General features: G+C 46.8%; 1 protein-coding gene across 14 annotated transcripts in view; it reads left to right on the top strand.

Annotated features, from left to right (window-relative positions):
• Positions 1–27091, top strand: part of SFI1 (SFI1 centrin binding protein) — a 97076-nt gene that overhangs the window by 63616 nt on the left and 6369 nt on the right. For 13 of the 14 annotated variants that reach the window (XM_078060738.1, XM_078060743.1, XM_078060736.1 and 10 more), the window contains 12 exons: positions 1135–1205; positions 2716–2808; positions 4494–4591; positions 5675–5741; positions 9753–9883; positions 20791–20872; positions 21201–21379; positions 22344–22419; positions 22777–22872; positions 23242–23318; positions 24328–24430; positions 25602–25698. In XM_078060738.1, the coding sequence (XP_077916864.1) occupies positions 1135–1205; positions 2716–2808; positions 4494–4591; positions 5675–5741; positions 9753–9883; positions 20791–20872; positions 21201–21379; positions 22344–22419; positions 22777–22872; positions 23242–23318; positions 24328–24430; positions 25602–25698 (1170 nt within the window). The remainder of the gene's footprint in view (positions 1–1134; positions 1206–2715; positions 2809–4493; positions 4592–5674; positions 5742–9752; positions 9884–20790; positions 20873–21200; positions 21380–22343; positions 22420–22776; positions 22873–23241; positions 23319–24327; positions 24431–25601; positions 25699–27091) is intronic. The other variant, XM_078060745.1, reaches the window with a different exon arrangement.

Raw genomic sequence — 27091 nt, 5'->3', positions numbered from 1 at the left:
ATGTTCTCGATCACTGCCCCTGCTGCAGTACCTGCCCCGCTGTGCAGATTCGAACTGGAGATGGCCATCCGCACGGTCATTTGTTCATCAGACTCTCGCTTTGTTTTAAGCTCCTGCCTAAGTTCTGGAATATGGGGAAACTCAAAGACGAACAGTAGTTCGTTGTCTAGTGGGGTAAAGGGACATGCAAACGGGGCTGCGCAGTGTGGTGTGGTAAGTGCTGTCAGAAAGGCGTGTGTCACATCCTGCGAGTGCTACTGTGCAGATTCGAGTTGACTTTGTCCTAGAGGATGACAAGGTCACCTAGCAGAGAAGCCGGGAAGGGTGTTTCAGGTGGAAGGAATGGAATTTGCACAGGCAGAGGTGAGGAAAAGACCCACGGATGGCGACAGGGGTCTGTCGTGAGTTGAGGGGGCGTAGATGGCAGTAGAGCAGCGTGGGGAGAGGCAGGCTGGGGCCAGCGTGTAGGGCCCTGCGTGCAGTGCTCGGGAGCTTGGGCTTTCTCCTGATGGCACCGGGGATCCTCTGGAGGTGTGTAAGAAGAGAAGCGATGCAGCAGGTTTGTACTTGAGGGGACAGATTTGGATTACAGGGGCAAAGCTGGCTCAGGGGGAGCAGATATGCAAGACTCTTGCCAGTCTGTGTGAGGGCCAAGTCGGATGCCCTGCGGGGACAGAAGAGCAGGAGAGATTTCAGAGGAGAGCAGATGGACTTGGCAGCCTAGTAGATGGAGGGAGTGGGAGGAGAAGGTTTGAAAATAACTCCAAGGTTTTTAGCTGAAACATCTGACTGGGTTGTGGTGCCAAAACAGAGGAGGCAGGAAGACAGGAATGCTTTAGATGGGGTGATTTGGAAATGTTTACTGTAATCTGTGGCAATTTATCTCAGCTATTTTGCCTGTCATCAAATGGGCATCAGAGGGGAGAAGGACAAGGCCAACTGTTTGATAAGCCACTCACACAGTTTCCCTTTGCGTCCTCTTCCCTGGGTCATCAGGAGGAGATGGAGGTGGACGTCAGCCCACCTGGCACGCCTGGTATCCCCCACAGCCAAGACCCTTCCGGTGGGTCCCTGGGACCGCAGTGTGTGAGGGTGGGGACAGTTTTGAGATGAGAGGCCTTAACTCCCTGGCAGATGTGCTGCTGTATGCCGAAGAAGTGGCCCAGTGGAAGGTGGCGGAAGAACACAGGAGGCGCAGCTTGCTGGTAGGAGCATGGAAGCCTCTTGAGGCTCTTTTTTTTTTTTTTTTTCTTTGCAGGAACCACCAAAGTTTTAGTGTTTAATATTTAACAGCACAACTGGCTGAAGTCCAAGATGTGAAGTTACCATGTTCGAGAACCTGGAGGGGAAGATCACTCTATAAGCTATATAGTATGTGGTAAGGAGAACGCACACCTTATAACAGAAAGCCTATCTACACAGAGTAGGTGCTTCAAAAATACTTAGCAGCCTTGCTCAGGCATCCACGTTTAGAGGACCCAGGCACACAGCATGCTGTTCAGGTGTATCTGGTTATGGGATTAGCTTCACTCATGGAACTCTGTTCCATTGCAAGTGTCCCTGTTTTCATTTTGGATCAGAAAGGATAATGGTGTGGGATCAGAGGGGTCTGGAGCTATAAGGGAATCTTGGAAGTGATCTAGTCCTGCCTTTTTTTTTTTTTTTTTTTTTAACACATGGCAGGCCTCCTTTTTATTTTTTTGAAGATTTTATTCTTAATTGATCTCTACACCCAACATGGGGCTCGAACTCATAACTCCCAGATCAAGAGTCACGTGCTCTACTGACTGAGCCAGCCAGGCGCCCCTTCATTTTATTTTATTTTTTTAAGTAACCTCTACCCCCAATGTGGAGCTTGAACTCATGACCCCAAGGGCGGACTCCCTTTTTAATGTTGGGAGCCTAATCTGTAAAATCGATCAAAGTAGAGATGCTGTGGATGAAGCAAGGTCTGGGAGCAGTCCCTGTTCTACCACTGCTTTCCCGCACCCTCACCACATGAGGAAGTCTTCCAACACTTTCAGGTGCCTCTGCGGTTCCACAGAGCACAATATGAAGACCCCTAATCACTTCACTTCTGTCTCAGGAAACTGGAACTCAGGGCTTTGCTTAGGTCACGTGTCAGGCGGTGTTGATGGAGCTGGAGCCAGTCCCACATGTCTTACCACTACCCCAACCCCCCTACTCACCAAGGCTTCCTTCTCTTCCTTCTATTCTGCTCTTGCAGCACTGCATTTGGAATTGTTTAAGTGTGCATGTTGGACCCCACCCCACCCCCAACATGGCTTTACACTTGATCTTAGCCAAAAGGCCGAGAAGCGATCCCCCCCCAACATGGCTTTAAAAAGAAAAACTACCATAAGCTAAAAGTCTCTTTTTCTGAGAGGCAAAGTTGATGTTTTTAACCTTTGTCCGTCGTGTTCCCATCTTGGCCACGGGGATCTGTCCTGGTCGGAGGCGACGGTGTGTTTGCTCCTGGGCAGTATCGGTGGATGGATGGCGGGGAGCAGTTCGACAGCTACCTATGAAGGGCCTACTGTGCGGCTGGCTTGTAGCGGACTCCAGCTGAATCTCAAAGCAGAGAAATGCTCTGGGACCCCGGAGCAGCTGTGAACATCCGTGCCTGGGGCCTCTCGCTCCTGGACTCGGGCGCTGCTCTTACTTGTACAGACGCTGCTGATTTGTAACTGGTTGTGTCCTTCCTTCTATTCACAGCACTTCTGTTTTCGAGCCCTAAAAGACAATGTGACCCATGCCCATCTCCAGCAAATAAGAAGAAATCTCGCTCACCAGCAGTATGACATCACGGTGAGGGTCATCTGTATAGAGGGACCTCTGACGTCCACTGTCTTTTCTTTTAACCTTTGTGCTTCGAGATTTGTCCAGACCTTTTAGACTCCAAAACCTTAGTGTCCATTTTCTCTAGGTAGCCCTACCAGCTGAGGGAGTAACCCTTGGTTTTCCTTAATTTACTCCCGTTTTTTTTCTGTTTGCTAAGAAACTTGATAGTTGACTCAGAGGTCAGGGACTGTGGATTCCAACCCTGACCTAGGGAGTACACTCTGAGTCTTGCATTCCAGGCGGCTTTGGTTGTATTTGCACTGTAAGTCTGTTGTCTTCAGTGGTTGGTTTACCTGAGGGCAACAAAGGTTCTATCTCTACTTATAGATCATGTTTCTGGGTGTAGGAGGATGGGGGTTTTTTTGTTTTGTTTTTCATTATGAAAATGTTCAAATGTACAGAAAAATATAAAGAATAGTAGAATAAACACCTGTATACTTACCATTTAAATTCAAATACTAGCCAATTGTTAATATTTACTTCCTTTTTTTTTTTTTTTTTTTTTTTTTTGCGGAATCGTTTCAAAGTAAATAACAGACATCGTGACACATTACACCTAAACATTTCAGCTTGCGTTGCCCAAAAATAACATTTTCCTTCATAACCACAGTATTGTTACCATGCCTAACAAAACGAACAGTAATTCCCTAATTTTATCCAATATCCAGGCCATATCCACATTTTCAGTTACCTCCAAAACGTCCCTTTTCAAACCAGGATTCGACTAAGGGCTGATGACTTACTGTATTTGGTCATGTCTTGTAAGGCTCTTAATAATAGTCCTCCCCACTTTAACACGTTTATTTTTTAATTGTGGTAAAATACACATAACAAAATTTATCATCTTAACCATCGTTGAGAGGACAGTTCAGTGACTTGAAGCACATTCACATTGTGCAATCATCACCACCATCCATCTCCAGAACTTGTTTCATCTTGCAAAACTGAAACTCTGTCCCCATTAAACAATAACTTCCCATTCTCCTCTCCCCTGACCCCAGCAGCTGGCAACCACCTTTCTCCTTTCTGTTTCTATGAATCTAGGGACCTCATATTTACAGTACATGCCCTTTTGTGACTGGTTTATTTCACTTAGCATAATGTATACTTTTATTTTTCCCCCCTCAATGACACTGAGTTTTGGAATAGGAAGGCTGGCTATTTGGCCTTATACAATATTCCATATTCTCAATTTATCTGTTTCCATTTGATGTCATTTGATTTTTCCTTTCTTAAACGTTGCTCCTATAAATTAGAGGTTTGATCTAAGGGCTTGATTAGATTGAAGTTAAACGCTTTTTTTGGCAAGACTACATCATGAGCAGTAATAGGTGATAAGATCGGTTTTAACTTTTAAAATGGCATTGTCTTCTAAGAGGCCCAGATTAGGAATAGCTTCAGCTTCTTCATTCTGATTTCCATAGACTGGAAAATTCATCTTTTTGCCTTTTATGTTAGCCTAGAACAGCTCCCTATAGCTTAGCCATAATTATTTTGTAAGCCTGTTATATGCTGGGTACTCCAAATTGAGATAAAATTCCTCCTCTGGGGGAGCTAATAGTCTCTTGGGGCAAGTGTTTGCTATTAGGTCAAGAGAGATCATTTTACCTTTTGCCTTAATAAACTTCCGTTTCTTTTCTGTTTTGCTTCAGCTGCTGCACAGGTTCTGGGACCTCTGGCAGACTCGGATTGAGCAGAGAGAAGAGAGAGAGCAGCTTCCCTCACTGTGTGCTGCCTGGGACCACTGCAGGTGGGGACTTTGGCCTTCTCCTTGGGCTTTCCAGGGCCTGACTCACTGTTCTCCAGGAGAGGGCACTTACCCTTCCATGCATTCCTCAGTAGATTCAGAAAGGCCCTGCTGTAAACCAGTGGTTCCCAAGTTTGCATTTTCCTTTTGGCTGATCAGGTGAGAAGTAGAATAAAGATGTTTGTACTGGTTCTTGGTCACCGTAGTTTGGAGTATGTGTCTGCTAGCTCCCTGCCTCAATCCTTCAGGCTTTAGTGACATTCACATCTTAGAATTCAAGCACTGATAGTGTTAAAAAGCAGGCTCAGGCAAGTGGGTATTTGTGGCTTTGTCTTGAAGAGTGTAGGGTGTCCCTAATTTTAAATAAAAGTACCACATGTCTATGAGGAAAACTCAATGTATAGGAAGGTAGGTATAAAGTGAAAAATAAAAGTTGCCTGGATCCCTCCCTCTAGTCCCTTAGTCTTATTCTTCAGAGGTAACCACTCTTCACTTTCTTGCTGCCAGAAATGTTCAGTGTACCCTCCCCCCAGCCAATAACACAATCAACTTAATTCACATAGTTAGAGGTCCCATTTTGAAGCATTTTTTTTTAATGAGTTGGTGAGAATCTCAATATTTAAATTTGGAGTTACCAGGGTCTATCATTATTCTAAATCCTGGTTTACAGAACTGAATGAAGTTCTCACTCTGGGTATCACAGTTGTGGAAAGAGCTTGTCACAGACCCAGGTGGTCCTCCACAAGTCCCAGAGTTTGGTCATAAAACCAGAAAGTTTATGATAGGGGATTTCATACATATTACCTAAGTTCCAGAGACACTGTGCTTGGTGGTCTAATTAGGTTTATAAGAAAATTGTCAAAATTTGGGGGCAAGCCAAAGCCCCAAATCAGGGGTGACAGATTTTGTGTTGAATAATAGGTTCCTTTTTCCCTGTTTCCTAGAGTGAAACTGATAGTGTGCCTTTAATGCTGAAGATGTTAACTACACCCAGATTTTCTGGCCTTAAAAACAAACAACATTTTTAAAACCCCAAACCTGAACGTGCAATAGGCAGTATGTGTTATGTTATGTGTTTTATTTCAGAATAACGTTGCTACGCAAGTGTATCAAATCGTGGTTACAGTATACTCAGAAGAGGCGATACAAGCAGGTATGGAGTAGTTCATTGCAAGTAACTCCACAGGCGTACATTCTTGGACCCATTTGCTTTGGAAAGATTCTTGGAAAAGACCTTTGCTAAGAGATCTTGGTGCTGCTGTGAAAAGCTCAAAGGTATTTCCCCCCCGGTCCCTCTAGTGATAGCGGAAAGTCTGCGTAAACCCCATTCCTTCATCTGCTGTGAAAACACAGGTGCTCTCTGAGAGTGATGATCTCTTACTAGCCATTCCATTCACATCATTACTCATTTACTCTGTTAGCCAACCTTCAGGAAATACTGGGAAAAGTACAGAACATAAGTGCTGTGTTCTCAGTGCTGAACAGTGTGAGACAGGTACCCACAGCAGGCGGGAGGACATGGGGATCAAGCTGGCGAATTAGTAAAGGCAGATTGAGAAAGGATTCAGTTCCATTTTTTTTTAAGCTTTATTTATTTAAGTAATCTCTACACCTGACATGGGGCTCCAACTCACGACTCTGAGATCAAGAGTCGCATGCTCTTCTGACTGAGCCAGCCAAATGGAACTAGCTTCAGTTCCATTTGACTCACTGAGGGACTCCTGGGTGGCTCAGTCGGCTAAGCGTCTGCCTTCAGCTCAGGTCATGATCCCGGAGTCTGGGGATCGAGTCCTGCATTGGGCTCCCTGCTACGTGGGGAGTTTGCTTCCGCCTCTGTCTACCACTCCGCCTGCTCATGCTCTTCTCTCTCTCTGACAAATAAATAAAATCTTAAAGAAAAAAGAAAAAGACTCACTGAGCAGCCACTGTGCCTGATAGAAAGCAGACAAAATTCCTGCTCCCACAGGCCTTGTAGTTTAACACCAGGATGGCAAGTAAGTGTGATCTTGCAGGCCAGCTGGAATGATGGACGCAGCTGTCTGGAGTGCTGAACCAAGAAGGGTTTGGAGGCCGCGTTTAGGCTTGGGGGAGTTTGTCTTCAATGGGTACTGTCTGCATGGGCCTTGCAGGGATTAGTGTGCTGCCCAGGCCTCATTTTGGCCATCCCTGGTGAAACGGGGTTGGGGGGCGGGACACAAAGCAAACTCCTGCCCCCTCCACCCCCTCCTCCATCTGCCTCTAGAGTCTCACACGGGAATCTAAAGAATTTGGCTGTTTCCTCATAGTGTTGGGAGAGAATCTGAATTTTCTAGCAAGGTGTACAAACTTCTGTGGGAGCCAGTCTCTGGTTACTTCTCCACCCTTTCCTGTCACCAATCTCTTTGTTCCTTCCCAGCTGTGCTCTGGCCAGTTAAGCTGCCGGTCCTTCCCTGAATGTGCTTCTCACTATACGTGCAGTTCTCTGTCCCTCCGACCCTTTCAGCTCCGGTGTCACCTCCTCCCCCAGCCCCCTGTGACTTTGTCAGCGTATTTTGCGCCTAGGTGTTTCCCGGCCCCTCTCCCTGCCAGACTGTGAGCTCCTTGAGGGCAGACCCTGTCTCTTTCTTCTCCTTAGCACAGTGTGGACAAAGGGTAGCTGCCAACTAATATTTAGATGAATGAATGAACAAACGAGTGAACAGACAGACGAACCGCCTTGGGTTGCTACAGAGTTTTTCCTAAGGATCATCTCAGTTCTTGGCGTTTCGGTGGTGCCAGCCCAGGGCATGGCTTGCCTTCCACACCTAGAAAATGCTTAGAATTGCTGCATTCTTTGACATTCCTTTGGATGATGTGGCTGTTTCTGAAAGGACATTGCCACTTGGTTTCTTAAGCCCATTTAATGTAAGCTCAACAGAAGGTAGAGACCTTTTAGAAAAAGAAACTGAGTGCCAGGGTCGAAAGGTTGTATTTATTCAAGGTGGAAAAGAAGCAGAGAGTCCCTTATATTCCCCCTGGAAAAAGAGCCCCTTGACACTGGGGCCCAGCAGTGGTGGAAGGTCAAGGGTCAGTGTTCTTATCTTTCCACACTACTCTTGCATTTTCTGCATAATATAGAAGGGCTGAAAAATAGTAAGAGCCCTGCTTAGTTGCTGTTGCTTTTTTTCAAATCTTTGGCTAACAATCTGAATGTCATCTAAGGAGATGACATCAGAGAACATAAAGTTCTTTAAAGAGAACATCAGTTCTTTCTATTTCAGGAAAAGATAAAAATATTATTTATTGTGGGTTTCTTTCTTTTTAAAAAGTAATACAGAAAGAGGGGCGCCTGGGTGGCTCAGTCGGCTAAGTGGCTGCCTTTGGCTCAGATCATGATCCTGGGGTCCTGGGATCGAGCCCCACATCTGGCTCCCTGCTGAGTGAAGAGCCTGCTTCTCCCTCTCCCTCTGCCTACCACTCTGCCTACTTGTGCTCTCTATCTGTCAAATAAATAAATAAAATCTTTAAAAAAAAAAAAAGTAATACAGAAAGAATGGCAAAATGTTAGCCAAATATTGAAGCTGGATGGTAAGTTCATGGAGATTCGTTATACTGTTGCTTCTACTTTTATTTACATTTGAAAATGTAAATGCCCAGGGCGCCTGGGTGGCTCAGTTGGTTAAGCGACTGCCTTCGGCTCAGGTCATGATCCTGGAGTCCCAGGATTGAGTCCCGCATCGGGCTCCCTGCTCAGCAGGGAGTCTGCTTCTCCCTCTGACCCTCCCTCCTTTCATGTGCTCTCTCTCTCTCTCTCATTCTCTCTCTCAAGTAAATAAATAAAATCTTTAAAAAAAAAAAAAAAAGAAAGAAAATGTAAATGCCCAAAAGCAATATATAGACATTGTAATTTGAGAAGTGTAGGAAGAGATAAAAGAAAAAAAACTAAAACACCCGTAATCTTAAAATAACATTTGTTAAGTAAATTTGGTATCTTTTTTCCTCCATGTGTGTGGGAGTATGTATACCATATATTCACACACACACATATGCTTACTGTTCAGTTATCTGTTGCTATGTGAAAAATCACCCCAAACTCAGTGGCTTAAAACAATAACCGTGTTATTATACCTATGGGTTCTGTAGGTCAGAAATTGAAACAAGACATAACAAAGATGGCTGGTCTCTGCTCCATGATTACTAGGGCCTCAGCTGGGAAGATTCCAATGGCAGGGGGTTAGGATCCTCTAGGAAGTTTCTTCACTCACATGGCTGGTTCCTGGACTGGAATAACTCGAAGGCTGGGCGCATCTGGGACAGTTAACCAGAGAACCTACATTGGGCCTCTCCAAGAGGCTTGGATTGCCTCACAGCGTGGTGGCCTGAGGGTAGTCAGACTTCCTGTGTTGCTGCTCACTCCAAAAGTGCCCCAGTGAACAACACACAAGCTGTATGGCCCTTTGTGACCCAGCCTCAGAAGTCACATGGCCATTTCACCCTTCTCTATTGGTCAAAGCAGTCACCGTCCTGCCCAGATTCAATGGGGGTGGGGGGACTTCTCAGTGAAGGAGGAGATCCAAAGAATTTGAGGTCCTGTTTTAAAAAGTGCCGCAAGTACATATATGCTTCTGTCCACCCAGAGTTTTGGATCATGGAAGCATATATATATTTTTTTTTATGTCAGTTGTCTATCTTCCTGCTGATGAACAGTAAAATAGTAGTAGCCTTTCATAATTACATAATAATTTAAAGAATCTGTAATTACAAATAAACATCATAAATAAAATCAAAAGATATATTACAGGGTGGGAACAATGTTGATAATACACGTGACAAAGGACTGATAAATTTCTTAAGGTTTAAAAAGCCCATGTGTATCACTGAGTTAAACACTGGCAGTCAGATAGTAAAATAGGGAGTGGGTATGAACATTTAGTACATAGGACAGAGCATTTAGATACATACATGTATATATGTGTGTGCGCACACACACAAGTATGTGAAGAGATACTTAACCTAGAGTAAAAATTTCTTACCCATCGTATTTCATTTTTCACCTCTCATGGCGACAAAGATTAAAAATAATGATTTTAATCTTTTTCTCAGTTTTGTGTAGAAAGCAACCCTCCCTCTAGAGTGCAACCCTTAAAGGTCATTTTTTTAACATAATATAGAGTACAAATAAAGGTCATTCGTTGTTATACTGCAGCGGCTGCGGTCCAGAGCAGACAGTCACTTCGAGCAGAGAGTCCTGCCTGCGGCCTTCCGCACATGGAGAAGATTCTGGCGATGGCACCAGCAGGAAAGTGTCCTCAGTGCGAGAGCAGCACGCTTTCACAGGTATGCAGTGTCGCTCCTGTCTGGGCAGGCTTCTCGGGGCTTGTTCTGCTGCCCACACGGCCATTGGTGGTGGTTTTCAGTCTCCCAGCCCCCTAGGCCCTGGTTCTTCCTGGTTTTCCAATTAGGTGGGCTCATTGATTTCATCTAGCAGGAAGAGCCAGACAGCATTTTCCCTGGGAAAGCTTTTGCTCATCTTTATTGCAAGTGCTTTCAGAACAGCCTGAGTTTCATTACGCCCCTGTCCTCATTGCAAGCCAGTGTGAGCTCCAGTAAATCTGTCCATTAGCTTTCTGGATCAGAGTGCGGTTGGACGGACCTTGCATTGCCTTGGCAGGCATTCTTGAGTGTGATTGCCCTGAAATGCCTGCTTCCTGTTCCGCCAGACCTGGCTTTTTGAAGTCTTGAAATATAGTCGTCAACAAAATTAAGACGGGCACGGAGCAGAGCTACGTCTTTTTGCTCCCACAGAGACAAACTTGCCCAGAGCAGGTCCTTGCTGCATTTTGGCAGAATTGTAACAAAGAAATTATTAATTGCTGACTGTGTGTCTGCCACTGTGGTGGGCATGGTGTGGTGGGAAAAGGGAAACAAATATATAAGCTCATTCGCCTATGATATCATCAACTTCGTTAATAATTCCCTTCTCACAGCAGTCCTGAGAGAACAGGCTCAAGATGACTAATGACTCCCCCATGTAAATCAGCCACTAAGTGGCAGAGCCAGGGTTTAAATTCAGATCTCCTTGACTCCAGGGACTTTCTGCTAGATCAAAAGGAAGATCTTTTTGATGACTTTGTAGAAACTTTAAATCTTTGTGAGGAGGTAAGACTGATACACAAGAAACAATTGAAGGACAGTTCCAGAGAATAGATCCACATGTCCTCACTTAGGTCAGCCCCGAGTTCTTCTAGAGCTCAGATCTAGTGCTGAGGGAAGTCCCTGGAGGAAGGCATGCTGTGAGCCAGGGGGTGAGCTTGAATGGCAGGAGTGGGCAGGATGAGGAGGGCCAGACTGAGGGGATTGCCTAAGCCCATAAAAAGATAACAGATGTTTGAGCAGGTGCATGTAACTAGTAAAGTGATGGTTTTGGAGATTGCCCTGAGAACAGTGTCCCATCAGTTTAGGACAAAGAGACGAGAGGGAGGGACATGGGAGGGACACTGGGAGAAGCTGCAGTGATCTTGACTTTGAAGGAGTGTGAATGCTAGTCTGAGGGGATCAGCCAGAACTCCAGGAGTCCTTCACTACAAAGTCCAAAGAGAAGCTTTTAGGGGGTAGCCATGGGAAATTGGAGGCTGGCGAGGGTCTGCAGAGAGAGTGACTTCACCTTTACCTACTTCCTGTACTGAGGTCTGGTATAAGATTCCACTTGAAAAATGGCTTTACTACCAAACACACACACACACTCCTTCGCTTCTTCTACAAAGGCATGATTGATTCTGTTGCTTCTTTCGTATTTTGGCATGCCGTAGGGATTTTCAAAAACTGAGGGTTCTTTCAAAATAGCCAAGAGGAGTTTCCAAAAGGATTTTTGTTGGGGATCATTCTTGAGACAAAAGGGTGGTGGGTGAACTGGAGACAGGCAGTAGCCAGGAGGCTTGAAGGATAACCAGGGCCTGATCTGGATTTTATCTTGTTTTGGTTTAGTTGGATCTTTTTAGAAAACTTAAGTTTTTTAGGTTCCTGCCTTCAGCTCATGAGGGAGCAGAGTGATAGAGAGCCCTGCTCGGAAGCTGGAGAGGCCTGAGTTCAGACCCTTGCTCTTCTGCTTGCCCGTTTTGTAACCCTGTGCAAGCCACTCTCTCTCTCTGATCCTATTTCCTCAAATGTAAAATGGAGATGAGTTGATAATAGTCCTATCTCATGGGGTTGTCATGAGAAGTGAAATAATCCATGGGGAATACAAGCAGAAAGGCAGCACAAAATATCAACCTTCCACCCAACCGCTAGAATTGATTTGTGACTCTCCTGGTAAATGAATAATCATAGGTTTGGTTTGGAGTTTAGCAAATCAGAGTTCCCCCAAAGTATGTATGTTCTATCTTTCCATAACTCCTAGGGTATTTGTTTAATATTTTAGGAATATGGACAGAATTTATAGTGGGATCTCATGAATTATGACTAAAAATGGTAGTTTCTTAACCTACCAATGAAATAGTATTCTGAGAATGAGACAAGACTGATTTGTCTTTTTTTTTTTTAATTGAGCTAAAATTCATAGTGAAAGGCACAGATGTTAAATAAACAGTTTGATGAGTTTTCACAAATTGTGTGCCTGGATAATCAACAGCCCAGTCAAGGTCTAGAACATTTCCATCACCGAGAAAGTTCCCTCATGCCCCCTTCCAGTCAATTCCCACCCCACCCCCCGCACAGGTAACCACTGCTCTGATTTCTATCCTCCCAGGTTAATTTTGCGTGTTTTCGAACTTTAAATAATGGGATCATTCAGTAAGTGTTCTGTTGTGTTTGGCTTCTTTTAAAGTTCAGCATAATGTTTCTGAGATTGAGCCGTGTTGTCAGGAAGTAGTTCAGTCTTTGCTGAGTGGTATTGTATGAATATAAGGCAACGTTTTGATCCATTTTAACATATGAGTTGTTTCCAGTTTGAGGCCATTATGAATAAATCTGCTATGAACATTTACGTGGGTTGTTTCCATTTCTCTTGAGTAGATACCTGGAAGCTAACTCTGGCTCACAGGTGGGGACAGGCTTACTCCTACAGGGGTCACATCATTACACACCCACCAGCAGATAGAATGCTGGTTGTTCCACAGCCTCATCAACATTTGGGTTTGACAGTCTTTCTAATTGAGCCATCCTGGTGGATGGGGAGTGCCGTCTCATTTCCCTGCTGACTCATAATGCAGAGCATCGTTTTAAGGCCTAATCAGCCAGGATCAAAATCCTGTAGTTTTACCGAGTCAGACTGATTGCCTTGAAGGAGGGAATTCCACAGGAATTCTGGAATGGTGCCCTTCCTGAGGGAAAGGGATTTGTAAGGTTTGGGTTCCTGCAAAAGGATTCAGAAGAAGGGAAAGAGAAACAGGGATTGGTTTTGGATTGCTCGCTATTTCTGAGGCAAAATTAGGAGGGAAGAGAAGTGGGGTTCACTAGGGAGTACTGTTATGTGTATCCTCAGGAATAAGTGAAAGCGACAAAGCTTGTCTGGGACGTCATTGGTAAGTAGGCAATAACCACTCAAAAGAGGCCCTGGTGGCATTTTACAACTGCTGCCTGGCCTTGGGAAAAACCATGTTTCCTTGTAGCTGGCTTTATCTGTGTCTGTGGCTCAGTGAGTTAAGCGTCTGACTGTTGGTTTTGGCTCAGGCCATCATCTCAGGGTCCCAAGATAGAGTCCAGTGTCAGGCTCCGTGCTCAGCAGGGAGCCTGCTTGAGATCCTCTCTCCCTCCCCCACTTCTCCCCATGCTCACGTGCTCTCTTTGTGTCACCCTCTCAAATAAATCTTAAAAAAAAGAAAAAGAAAAATATTTTCCAGTAATGTGGCTTGCATTTCCATTTTCTCACAGTATTTTTTTTTTATTGAGAACAAAGTGGTTTTTTACATATGTATGTTATATGTATGTTGAAATGATCACTGGGTGGGATCTATATATGGGCTATATATATATTGAAATGAATTAATAGTATTTTTTGATGAGCAGAAATGTTTAAGTTTGTTATAGTCAAGTTCACCAAATTTTTCCTCTTATGATTAGTGATTTTGGGGTTTTCTCTAAAAAATATTTGCCCACACCCAAGATCTTGAAAGATACTTTCCAACATTTTCTCTGGAAGCTTTATATAAAGTTTTAGCATTTACATTTAGGTCTGTGATCATCTTGAATTTTTTCCATATATGGTATGAGGTAAGAGCTAAGGATTTTTTTTTGTTTTTCAGGTTTTTCCAGCAGTATTTATTGAAAAGACCTTTCATTCCCCCATTGAATTGTCTTGGCACCTTTGTTGAAAATCAGTTGTCCTTATAAGTTTGTATCTATTTTTGGACTTTCTCTTCTGTTTCATTTATCTGTTTGTTTATCCTTATGCCATTATCATACTGTCCTGATTTTTGTATCTTTATAGCACGTTTTGAAATCGGTTCTTCAAGTTTATTCCTCCTGGGATTTTTTTTTTGTTTGGGATTGCACTTAATCAGTATAGATGTTTAGGGGAGAATGGACATCTCAAGCTTATTGAGACTTCCCATAAATGAACATGAACTTCTCCATTTATGTAGCTTTTCTTTAATTTTTCTCAGTGTTTTGTAACTTTGCATGGAAGTTTTGTGTATATATTGTTAAATTTATTCCTAAATACCTTATTTTTTGGATGCTGTTGTGAATAGAATTATTTTTTAAATTCATTTTCCAACTGTTTGTCCTAGTATATAGAAATACAACTGAAACTGTGTTCTGTGACCTTTCTAAATTTACTTAATGGTTTGAGTCTCTTTTTTTTTTAAATTACATAGAGTTTTCTGCATAAATAATCCTGTCATATGCAAATAAGGACAACTTACTTTATCCTTTCCAGTCTGTATGCTTTTATTTTTGTCTTTACTGCATTACCTAGCATCTCCAATAAAGTATTGAATAGAGGATGGGGCGCCTGGGTGGCTCAGTCGTTAAGCGTCTGCCTTCCGCTCAGGTCATGATCCCAGGGTCCTGGGATCGAGCCCCGCATCAGGCTCCCCGCTCAGCGGGAAGCCTGCTTCTCCCTCTCCCGCTCCCCCTGCTTATGTTCCATCTCTCCTTTCCCTCTCTCTGTGTCAATTAAATAAATAAAATCTTAAAAAAAAAAAAAAAAGTATTGAATAGAGGTAATGAGAGGATACATACTTGTCTTTTTTCCAATCTTAGGGGGAAAACAAAGGCAGTCAGTATTTCACCATTGAGTATTTTTATAGATACCCTTTATTAGATTGAGAATGTTCCCCTCTATTCATAGTTTATTGAGAGTTTTTATTATGAAGGGTGGTTAAATTTTGCCAGATGCTTTTTCTGCATTTATTAACATGATTGTATGGTTTTCCTGATTTCACATGTTAAATCAACCCCGTATTCCTGAGATAAACCCCACTTGGCCATGATATATTATCTTTTTCACGTGTTGCTGATTTTAATCTGTTAATGTTTTATTAAAAATTTTTACATGTACTTTCATGAGGTATATTGGTTGTAGTTTTCTTGTAATGTGTGTTTTTGGTATTTCTTTAAATTTTTTATGGAATCTGCTAGTGAAATTATCTGGACCTAGAGTTTCCTTGATGGAAAGGTTTTTGATTACAGATTTCATTTTGAAAATAGATATAGAGCTACCAGGAGTTTCTTTTCATGTCAGTTTTGGTAAGCTCTGTTTTTCAAGGAATTTTTCATTCTGTCCAAAGTGTCAAATATATTGGCATAAAGCTGTTCATAAAAGTGCCTTATTATTTTTTTAATGTCTGTAAAATCTCTGATGATACCATCTTGTACATTCCTGATTTTGGTAATTTGTATTTTTTCTTTTTTTCTTGATCAGTCTTGCAAGGAATTATCATGGGTTTTTGTTTTTTTTTTTAACTTTTGCTAATTTTCTTATTGTATATTTTTCTTACATTAATTCTAGCTCTTTATTTTGTACTTCTTTCTACTTACTTTGGATTTAATTTGCCTTCCTTTTGTTTTTTTAACCTTAAGATGGAAGCACAAATCACCCATTTTTTTTAAGCTTATCTGTTTATTTATTTTAGCAATCTCTACGCCCAACGTGGGGCTTGAACTCACAACCCTGAGATCAAAAGTCGCATGCTCCTCCAACTGAGCCAACCAGGTGTGCCCACCCATTCTTTTGTTGTTGGCGGTAAATTATCAATTTTAAATCTTGTGAAAATTTTAAGCTATAAGGTTTCTCTCTGCTTTAGCTTTATCCCACAAATTCTGACATGCTGTATATTTATTATCATTCAACTAAAAATATATTCTAATTTGCCTTGTGACTTCTTCCTTGACCTGTGGTTTATTTAGAAATATGTTATTTGATGTTCAAATAGGAATTTTCTTGATACATTATTGTTTTTAATTACTAATTTAATTCCATTGTGGCTAGAAAACACCTTATATAACTTCAGTTTTTGAAATGTGTTGACTTGTTTTACAGCCGAATATTTGTGGTCTATTTTGGTGAACCTTCCATGTGCACTTTATTTTTTCCCATGTGCACTTTAAAAAAATATTTATACTACAGTTGTTGGATGTAGTGTTCTATAAATGTCTTTTAGGACAAGTTGGTTGGTAGTCATCTTCAAATTTTCTGTATCTTTACAGGTTTTTGTTGTTTTTTTCATGGTTATTTCGTATTTTATTGGACTGATGACATTTCACCATTTGAGATGTAAAGCTAACATAGGACTAAGAATGTAGAATAGGAAAGGGGGAGATGCCATCCACAAATCTGAGTCAACTAGAAAGGTCCATAAATCTTTGTGTTGGGATCGAAGGAAAAACCTGTTCAGAGCTGAAGGGAGGTCCTTGGTTTCTAACATAAATCTCCTAAAGGCTCTTTTAATACAAGGATCAGTTCATGGAAAAACTCCGAATTGCACAAAACTCCATTAGGCAGGAGAAATGGGCAGGCTAGAAGGACATGGGCGGTGGGTGGCAGCCAGTCTACAGGTGGGATGGCTGGGCTGGAGGCCATGGCTCAGGCCCAAGACCTATAGGTAGGAGCAGGCAGGAAGAGAAATGTAGAGGCAGAGGTTAGTGTATTCACTCAAAGCCCTGGCTTTCCAGTCAGTCTCTAGGATGTGGATGCTTTCCTCAGACAAGGTGTTTGTTTTTTAAAGATTTTATTTATTTATTTATTTATTTGAGAGAGAGATAGCAAGAGAGAGTGCAAGCGGGGGGTGGGGGGTGGGGAGAGGGAGAAGCAGGCTCCCCGCTGAACAGGGAGCCCAATGTGGGGCTCAGTCCCAGGACCCCAGGATCATGACCTGAGCTGAAGGCAGATGCTCAACCGACTGAGCCACCCAGGCGCCCCCCCTTACAGGCGGGCTTGTTCTATCAATTACTAGAGAGAAGTATTAAAATTCTCTAGCTATGATTATGGATTTATCTATTTTTCCTGGTAATACTATCAGTTTTACTTCATGTGTTTGGAATCTGTTATTTGGTCCATGTACAGTTAGGATTGTTATGTTTTCCCCATGAATTGTCCCTTTTTATCATTTTGAAATGAACCTCCTTATTTTTGGTAATATTTCGTTTCTCAAAGTCTACTTTGACTTTTATTAAAATATCCTCACCAGCTTTTTCTATATTTACAGTTTATGTGGTTTACCTTTCCCACTCTATTTGTCTTCATATTTAATAAAGCTTGCCTCCTATAAACAGCATATAGCTATGTCTTAATTTTTTATCTAGTCTGACAATCTCTACTTTTTTTTTAAAGATTTATTTGAGAGACAGAGAGTGAGCAAGTGAGCGTGAAGGAGTTGGAAGGGGGAGAGAGAGAGGGAGAGAGAGTCTCCCAGGCAATCTCCACACCAAGTGTGGAACCCAGCTCGGGGCCTGATCCCACGACACCCAAGATCACAACCCAAGCCAAATCTGAGTCAGATGCTCAACTGACTGCGCCACCCAGGCATTCCTGATAATCTCTGCTTTTGAATTAGAGTGTGTGGTTCATTTATATTTAATGTCGTTGTTGGTGTGGTTGGGCAGAAGCCTACATCTGATTTTTGTTTCTCTCTTTCTCCTTTTCTGCCCTGTTCACTTAGAATTTTTTAGTATTACATTTCATATCCTCCATTGACTTTTTAACTCTATACCTTTTGTATTTTGTATTTTTTAATTTTTATTTTATCTTATTTTTAAACATTTATTTGACAGAGAGGGAAAGAGAGAAAGTGCACACAAGCAGGGGGAGCGGCAGAGGGAGAGGGAGAAGCAGGCTCCCTGCTGAGGAAGGAGCCCGACATGGGGCTCGATCCCAGGACCCCGGGATCATGACCTGAGCCGAAGGCAGCCGCTTAACCTGCTGAGCCACCCAGGCACCCCACTATTATCTCTTTAAATAATTTATCTGCCCTGGGGTGCCTGGGTGGCTCAATTGGTTAAGTGTCCTACTCTTGATTTTGGCTCAGGTCATGATCTCAGAGTCATGATATCGGGCTCCATGCTGGACATGGAGCCTGCTTAAGATTGTCTCTGCCTCCCTTCATCTGCGCTCCCCCATGCACATGCATGCGCGTGCGCTCTCTCTCTCAAAAAAACCAGCTTATCTGCCCTATATCCTCTCTTCTCTCCTTCTTAGACTCTAATTACACTATGTTAAACCAGTGATATTGTCCCCCAGGTCACTGAGGCTTTGTTTAGTTTTTTTCTATTTTTCTTTCCGTTTTTCAGATTGGATACTTTCTATTGCTCTTTCAATAGAAAGTTTTCAGTGATCTATATCCTGCAGTTTCTTATTTGTAACTCATCCAGTGATTTTTCTCCTTCAGGTATGGTGCTTTTCAGTTCTAGAATTTTCTTTTTTTTTTTTTCCCCCAATTGTGGTAAAACATACATAACCTAAAACTTACCATTTTAGTCATTTTTAAGTGTATTGTGTGTTCAGTGGCATAAAGTATCACTATGCGTTTCCAGAACTTTTCCATCATCCCAAACAGAAATTCTGTATCCTTTAAATACTAACTTTCCATTTCCATCTATTTCCAGCCCTGGGAACCTCTGAGCTACTTTCTGTCTCTGAATTTGCCTATTCTGGATATCTCATATATGTGGAATTGTGTAATATTGGACCTTTTGTGTCTGGCTTATTTTACTTAGTGTAATGTTTTCAAAGTTTATCCATGTCATAGCATGTATCAGAATTTCATTCCTTTTTATGGCTGAATAATATTTCATTGTATGGATATACACAATTTGTTCATCTGTATGTTGATGGACACTTGTTTCTGCCTTTTAGCTACTGTGAGTAATGCTGCTGTGAACATCAATGTACATACATCTGCTTGAGTCTCTGCTTTTAATTCTTTTGGTTGTATACCTAGAAGTGGAATTACTGAATCAAATGCTAATTCTATGTTTGCTTTTTGAGGAGCAACCAAATCATTTGGTTCTTTTTTATAGTTTCTATTTCTCTGCCAGGATTCCGTGTCTGGTAACTAATTTTGTTAATCCTTCACTTAAGTACACAAACTTTAATAACTGTTTTTAAGTGTTTGCTGATTCCAGCATTTGGGTCATTGTTTTTGTTGAGAGCTGTTTTTCCTTTAAAGGGTTTTGCATTTTATTCTGTAAGGCAGTGGTTGCTGTTTCTTCTGGTGATTCCTGTTGATCCTATCGAGTATGGTTCTATTCTTTCTTTGTGTGGGTTTTGTGTGTGTGTGTGTTTTAAGATATAATTTTTTTTTTTTAAAGATTATTTATTGAAAGAGAATGACAGAGAGAGCACAAGTGGGGTGAGAGGCAGAGGGAGCAGCAGACTCCCCGCTGATCAGGGAGTCCTATGCAGGGCTCAGTCCCGGGACTCCGAGGTCATGACCCAAGCCAAAGGCAGACGCTTAACCGACTGAGCCACCCAGGCGCCCCTAAGATTTTATTTTTTAAATAATCTCTACACCCAGTGCGGTGCTTGAACTTACAACACTGAGATCAAGAGTTGCACCTTGAGATGGGGTGCTTGCTCTACCGGGCACTCCACGTGTGGGTCTTTTTTGATTTTTGTCTTCAGAGTTAGGGCATGGCGCTTATTCCTGAGGCTCAGCCTTGCTGAATTCTGGGGTTCTTAGCAAAGTCTCTTCATTCAGACTGGGCCAGAACTCCATCTCCCAGCCCTTTCCAGCCTCTGGTAATCTCCATCCAGCAGCCAGCCCTGAAGAGGCCACTCTGCTAGGCCTCACAGAGCCTGCCTGTACTGCCAGCCAGGCTGACACGGGATTTGGGTGCTGCCCTTGCGGAGTGTGCAAGGTGTATGTGAGCGTGCCTCTGAGGCGGGGCGACGTCTCTACCTGCCCAGGTTCAGGAAGGCCACAGGTGTCCATACATCCTTCCCCTGCAGTCTTGAACTCAGGGGAAGGACTCAGTCTTGAATCCCTGAGTCTCTGCCTCAACTCAGTGAGACTGTCCTGCTGTGCTTGGACTCCGTCCCCCTGTCCCGGGTGTTTAGCACGTGCCCTCAGTGGGCTCACCGTACTTGTTTCTCAACTCTGAGGGTCACAGTCTGTGTTGCCTCTTGTCCAGGGCCTGAAAACAGTTGCCGCATATATTTTGTCCCGTGGTTTTGCCAACTCACAGCCCCTAGTGGCTGTTGACCAATTGTCCCAGCGCTGCCTTTGCAGGCCTTCCCGTCATCATGCTGAGCAGGGAGGCCTAGGCAGAGGAGACAGAACAGTGGTTCTCAAACCCGTCTCCCTGTCTACCTCACATGGAACACTTGTTTTAAATACTGTTTCCTGGGGCCCACTTCAGACCTGCGCAGTCAGCCCTGAAGATGTGGCCTCTGTTTTTAACCGCTCCCCCCAAGGATTTGGATAGCAGCAGCCTGGCCGGTCAGCACGGACTAGAAAGGCTTTCACTACTGATCATTGAGCACTCTTGGTAATTCGGTATGGAACTGAACTGATGAAGAGCCAGGGTCTCGAAGTCAGTCTCATTCTTACTGTGTGAATGCTTGGCTGACACCGGAAAGAACTTGAAGAGTATTGGATTGTTTGTGGGGTTTTTTTGCCTACTGCTGTCTGCTTTCCTTCCCTTTCTCTTTCCTTTCTCCCCATCTCAACATATCCACCTCTTAATAGCCTAAGAGGAAAAACCCAAATATTTGGGACTTCTTATTCTTTTTTGTAGTGATTTTGTTTTATTTTAAGTGCCTTGTTTCCCATTATTATCATTATTATTATTATTATTTATCTTTTTAGGGAGACGTTGGAGAAGCAAGTATTTGCTATTTGGTGGCAGAAAATGTTTCAGCATCGAGAAAACCGCTTGGCGGAGAGAATGGTAAGTGGCCGTCCCTGGGGAGGTGCTTGGAACGGGCAGGACCTGCTTCAAGCTTTGCACTCACTGCCGCCTCTGCTTGGGACGTCGCCCAGAGCCCAGACCCACACTGGGGGGCGTCCTGCCTGTGACCAGGACTCATAAGGCAGGGCAGGGCCTGGGGCATCTGTTACCTTTGTCAGTGGAGTTTACATATGGCTTCTGGGCCAGGGCGGCTCCATAATGCCCATTTCTTTTGCCTTGGTCAGTATTTGTGGCCAGAGATTCTTCCCGGCTTCTGTACCCCCAGCTGCTTGACCCACTCTGTTCTCTTCCCGCCATCCTGCCCCAGGCCATCCTTCACTCAGAGCGGCAGCTCCTGCAGAGGTCCTGGTCCACGTGGCACCAGCAGGCAGCAGCACGTCACCGGGAGCGACAGTGGACAGCAGCGGCCTGGGCCCACCACCGCCACTGCCAGCTCAGGAGGGCTTTCTGCATCTGGAGGGACAGTGCTCGAGGCCTCAGGACAGAGTGAGGGGCTGCTTCTGCCCCAGAAGCTCTTCCCCTCTCGGGCCAGCTTTGACCATAGTGGTAGCACCCTCAGCTCTGAGTGCCCCTCGGAGGGTCGTGTTAGCCTAGACTCTGGTTCTAAGTTCCAGAAATTCTGCCTAATACAGTCTATACCAAAGCAGGGCTGTAGTGAGAGGATCTCAGGAACTCGACTAGGGACAGACATGCTCCATGGATCTGAGGTCCTACCCATTGGATGCATCCCACTCACTGGGGCCCATTCAGAGTGACCATGGCCAGGGGATAGACTGATGAGCCTGTGTCAGGATAGCTGAGCCCCCGGGACCAGCAGCTGTGGCCCAGGGGCAGGTTGTGGCAGTTTTTACCACCGTGTGGTTGGAGAGAGGGCGGGGCAGGCCGCCCACGCGGACACTGCAGACCCTGGCCTGCTTTCATGCCTTTCTGCATCCACTGTGTGCTGTGCGGATCTCCCCCACTCGCAAATTCTGGCCACCTTTAATCTCCTGAGTCGCCAGCACATGAATGTACTTCAGTGTACTTGAGCCCTGTCAGGTTGGCTGCAAGAATTTAATTAGGTGCTCACTTTCCTGAGGAGAGAGCCCAAATCCTTTGGCAGCTCTTCAGAGGAGGTTTTTTGTTATTGTTGTTGTTGTTTTTAAGATTTTATTTATTTATTTGAGAGAGTGAGCACACAAGCAGGGGCAGAGGGGGAGGGAGACGCAGACTCCCCAGCTAAGCAGGGAGCCCGACCCAGGGCTGGATCCCGGGACCCCGGGATCATGACCTTGAGCCAAAGGCAGACGCTTAACCGACTGAGCCACCCAGGTGCCCCCAAAAAGCTCTTGATTCCTCCCTCCCCACCAGATTCAGAACAGCTAGGCAGGGGCCAGGGACTGTGAGGGGTGCCCGTGGAAAGGGCCCTGGCCGGGTCCAGGCTGCCTGCCGACTCCTACCCTCCCCGCAGGAAGACCGGCCTGGTGCTGGCTGCAGAGTTCCACGCCGCTCGGCTCCTGCGCCAGGCCTGGGACAGGTGGAAGGAGGTAAGGCTTTGGCACGTGGTTGTGGACAGGTGGGGCTGTGTGTCAGCGTGTCTCCGAGCAGACACGTGGGCCTGGCTTCAGCCCGGTGGCGGCCACCTGCCTCTGAGCCTGGGACACAGGCTGGGCCGAACTCACTGAACCTAAAAGTCCTGGCCTAACCATTCGCAGGCACTCTCCTCGGGGTAAAAATGCTTCAGCATTTACCCTAAGTCAGGCACTTGCCCCATCGGACCCCCACAAAACCCCTGAGAGATACCTATTGCTAGTTGAGGCCTGGGGGTGGGGGGCGAGGACCCCACGGTGGAAGATGAGGCGTGGCTGAGCCCCGGCCGGCCCCGGCCCTCCCTCTGTCCGCAGGGCCTGGCCCTGCGCGCTGCCGAGCGGCGGAAGCTGACGCGCGCCCGCCTCCATCACCGGCGCACCTTGCTGCGCGGGGCGCTGCGCACCTGGGCGGTAGGGGCGGCTGCTGGCCTCGGGCGGGGCTGCGGGGGGTGGATTTTGTGTCCCTCCCAGGGCGCGTGCCCCGGGCAGCGGGTCTCACGGCCACGGGGCCAAGCCCTGTATCCTTGCTCGGCACAGCAAAAGCGAGTCTGGGGGCACCAGCCTCCGCATCGAAGCGGCCGCTCGTGCAGGAGCCCAGTGGCTTGAGTGAGTGAGGACTTAGCGAGAGCGTCCCCTCCCTGTTGTCCGGGTGCTCTTCTGGCCGTGGGACTCGGCGCGCTCCGGGGTGAGCGCTGCGGGGTCGCCGCGCCTGTGAGGCGGGCCCGGGACTGCGGAGGGACGCGGGCCGAGCCGGCCGCCAGTCCTCTCGCTCTCCCGCAGACGTACCAGAGCCGCGTGCGGAGCGTCCTCCAGGAGGTGGCGGCCAGGGAGAGGCAGCACGCCAGGCGGCTGCTCCGGTGAGTCCCCCGCGTCTCCGGGCCCTGCCTGAGGAACGGGGCGCTCCGTGCAGACCCAGGCAGGGCCGGGCGTCCCGACCGGGGCCAGAGGGCGGGCGGGCCAGGCTCCTCGTGCTGCTCGCAGCCTGGCTGGGGCTTTTGCACAGCAGGCACTCCGTTCATCGGGTCACCGCGTGTCTCGAAGCTGCTGCGTGCAGACTGGGGCCTTGCGGAGGCAGCTGTCACCCGGACATGTGCGCGAGCTCCCCCTTGTCCTGCTCCTTTCCACACTGTGCGGTCCCCTGCACAATTCAGTGTCTCCCGCTCCAGAGCTGCAGGGACTCCCTTGGCCTCAGCGCCCACTCAGGTGCCTCCCGGCTTGGCTCTCCAGGCCTTTCACAGATTCCGGAGGCATCTCTCCCAGCCTTGGAGGTCACTCGCTCTCTCAGCTCCAGCTCCAGCAGGAGCCCGTCCTCTAGGTCCTGCTAAACCAAGCTCTCACTCTCTCCTTCTCGGCAGGCCTCCCTCATTCCACTCTTTCCCCCGCTCCGGATTTGTTCAGCACCTGGTATTCCAGGCTGCCTGTGGGTGGTGGGCCTTGTGGACTTAACACCTCCACCCTCCTTCGGGGAAGTGCCCATCCAGCTCCTCAAGACATTGGGAGTAAGACAGAACTAACTCAGCAGCAAGCATGGTGCTGGGCCTCTGGTGGCCCTCTGCCACCTCCTGTCTCTCTGTGCCCTACTTGCCTGTACCGTCACTACTTGGTCACCGCTGTGTGTCACGTACGTGTGCGAGGACGTGGTATTTGGCCTTGTTCACCGCGGTGCCCCCGGTGCTCCCCCAGTGCCTGGCACAGAGCGGGTGCTCACCAGCCGTGTGTTGTCTGGTGAGACTGATGATCTCAGGTACGAGAGTCCATCCTCGATTGAGGCACTAGTGGGCTGAAGAAGCAGGAATGACTCACAGAAACCTCCCCCTGTCTCTCCGCACTGGTGTCACCCCATCTCCCCGGCCTGTGTTCCCGCAGGTGTGTGTTCCGTCGCTGGAGAGAGAACACCCTGGCCCGTGTGACTGAAGCCCAGCAAACCTCCCGAGCAAGCGCTCACTACCGGCGAACCTTGTGTTCCAAGGTGAGGCATGGGAGACTAGCTGGTCGCCCAGGAGGGCTTGGGGCCTTGCTGCTGCGAGGGGGTGGCCCCAAAGCTAGGCACTGAGCGAGGAACCCAGGGTGTGGGCTCACTCACCCTCCTCCATGCACACATAACAGCCGTGTGAGCTAGTCGGGTTTTATTTATTTTTTTACTGGATTATGCACCAATATCCATCAAAACAAAAACATAGTGAGCAGACTGGTTCTTATCAGAACCAGTATTTGCTACACATGCGGAATTGCCCACTGGGACAAACTAAGTCAGCGTGCCCCTCCGTCTCTTCATCTGTCAGAGGATGCGCACTCCTGCTCGTGCACTCCAGGAACGCGAGATTGTTGGTCATCATCCGTGGGAAGTGGCCCCCAAAGGCCGCGTGGTGGCGCCTGTCCTATGCGCCGGCGGGGGTGTGGGGGGGGGGCATGCCAGCACACCACTGTGGGAGGAAGGGGTGTTACACACCAGGGGGGACTCAGAAACGAAGGGACAGAAGTGCTCCCTGCACCGGGGGCTGTTTTAGAAAAAAGATCATGCCAGGAGCTCTGAAGAGCAGCGGTTCTCCTGCTGGAAGGCCGGGGAGACTGGTCCTGACAACCCGGAAGCCTCCCGAGGGTGAGGAACCGTGACTTCAAATCAAGGCCTAGTCTGTTGTCAGAAAAGCTCCGGGGCCAGCCCTGGAAGGAGGGTTGGGACTCTGCTTGGCCTCAGGGCTCGGAAGGGAAGCCTTTTTTTTTTTGCAGGGAATGGAGTTTGTGCCTCAGGAGCTGGGGAGCAGCAACCCCGGCTGCTTGACTTCGTTTTAAAGTGTTCTGTTGGTGTGATTTCGTGTGTGTCTCAGTTTGAAAGGCTGCAGGCGTGTAACGTATAGCTTCGTTTAACACATAATAACAGAACAAAAGCCCATGTGATGCCTTGACTTCTTGATGGCGTGCTTGGAAGTTTAACTGCTTCTATAGAACAGTCCATCGCCTGCAGTACTGGGCCTCCTGTGGGGACCGGGGGCTGGGTCCGCGGCCTGGGGTCTGCGCGGCTGGCCGGCGTTTTCCGGAATGTGTGTGAGTGCCGTGTCCCCGCTTGGCCTTGTTCCGTGAGGGGCCGCCCGCAGAGCTGGGCGTCCCAGGAAGTCAGGATGTGCTCTTCCTCTGCCCCTCAGGTCCTGGTGCAGTGGCGGGAGGCTGCATCCGTGCAGATATATTACCGACAGCAGGAGGACTGTGCCATCAAGGAGGCCCGGAAGGTGCTGGATAAGGGTAAGCGGACTTCCTGGCAGCCGGGGAGAGGGCTGTGAAGGACACAGAACTGTCTTGTGTTCCATCTGCTCCACCTCGGTCTTTGTATTCTTCTCACGCGTGTGAGTTTCCTGTGGCTAAATAATAGTGCCGCGAACTGGGAGGTTTCCACCAGCAGAAAATTGTTCTCTCGGCGTTCTGAGGCCACGTCCGAAACCAGGGTGTCGGCAGGGCCATGATTCCTGTGAGGGCCGGAGGGGAGAATCCTTCCTTGCTTCTTCCAGCCCCTGACAGCCCCGGCAGTCCTTGGTGTTGCTTGGCTTGCAGACCCATCCCTCCAGCCTCGGCCTCTGTGGGCACAGGGCTGTCTTCCCTGCGTCTGCGTCTCTCTTAGAAGGCCGCCAGTCTTCCCCCAGGATGGTGTCAGCTGATTGCACTGACCGTCTTGCCGAATATAGTTCTGAGGTTCAGGATGAGGTTCCGGGTTTGGAAGGGGTAACCATTCAACCCAGCATATCATAGCATTCTCTTCCCAGCCAGGTGCCAACCAGTTGATGTCCAAATGCAAGACCGAGGCTTAATATCTGATTCTTACGAAGGAGTCAAGGTTGGGGGGTGTCCGCCCCCTTGTGTAGCCGGGCCCTTGTGTGTTCAGGGAGCAGTGGCCTTGGACAGCCTGACTCCCTGCTATACAAACAGCCTGGGGAAGACTGTTCAGACAGGAGCAGAGATGAGATGCAGGGAAACTGAGACCCATGGCCCTGCAGTAGGGACATGAGGGGACAGCCAGTGGTTAGAATAAATGAAAATACAACCAGAAATGAAAACAAACAGGAATGGTTTAAATCGGACCATAGGGGAAACAGATCAAGTTGTTAGTTTGCTTCAGGACAAAAACTGATCAGCTTAGGTTTGGTTCTGACTGTAGTGTTTTATGTGGATAAACACACCTCTCTGCTTTCCTTTAGACAGAACCATGGGGTCAAACATCCCACACTTACTCCACCCCTAATGGGCTTCTCTGTGTCCTCAAGCTGCCCCCCACCCCAGAAACCAGTGCTGTGTTTCCAGGTCACTCCCAAGAGAGAAGCTGAGGGGTTCAGCCCATTCCGTGGCCTCTGTGTGGACAGAGCTTTGGCATCCAGCGCCGCAGAGGCCTGGCCAGTGGGGGGTCAGGTGGCCACGGCGGGTGCTGGAGGTGACAGGCATGGGGTGCAGCCTGGAGCTGCTTCTGTCTGCAGGACCGAGGGGCAGGCAGCCTTCCGTAGAAGGCGGCGGCAGCACCTGGCGGGCCCGGGATTGCTGTGTCCGGTACAGGTGGTACAAAGGATTTGCGAGACCGTGTGGCAAGACGCTGTGTTCTCAGCACATAGCAGATGCACACGCAGTACGTGTGGAACCATTTCTGGGCTTA

The sequence above is a fragment of the Halichoerus grypus genome, chromosome 13 (assembly GCF_964656455.1).
Source record: "Halichoerus grypus chromosome 13, mHalGry1.hap1.1, whole genome shotgun sequence".
Classification (NCBI taxonomy): Eukaryota; Metazoa; Chordata; class Mammalia; order Carnivora; family Phocidae; genus Halichoerus; species Halichoerus grypus.
The sequence above is the reverse complement of the archived record's forward strand: the minus strand, read 5'-3'. Positions and strand labels throughout refer to the sequence as shown.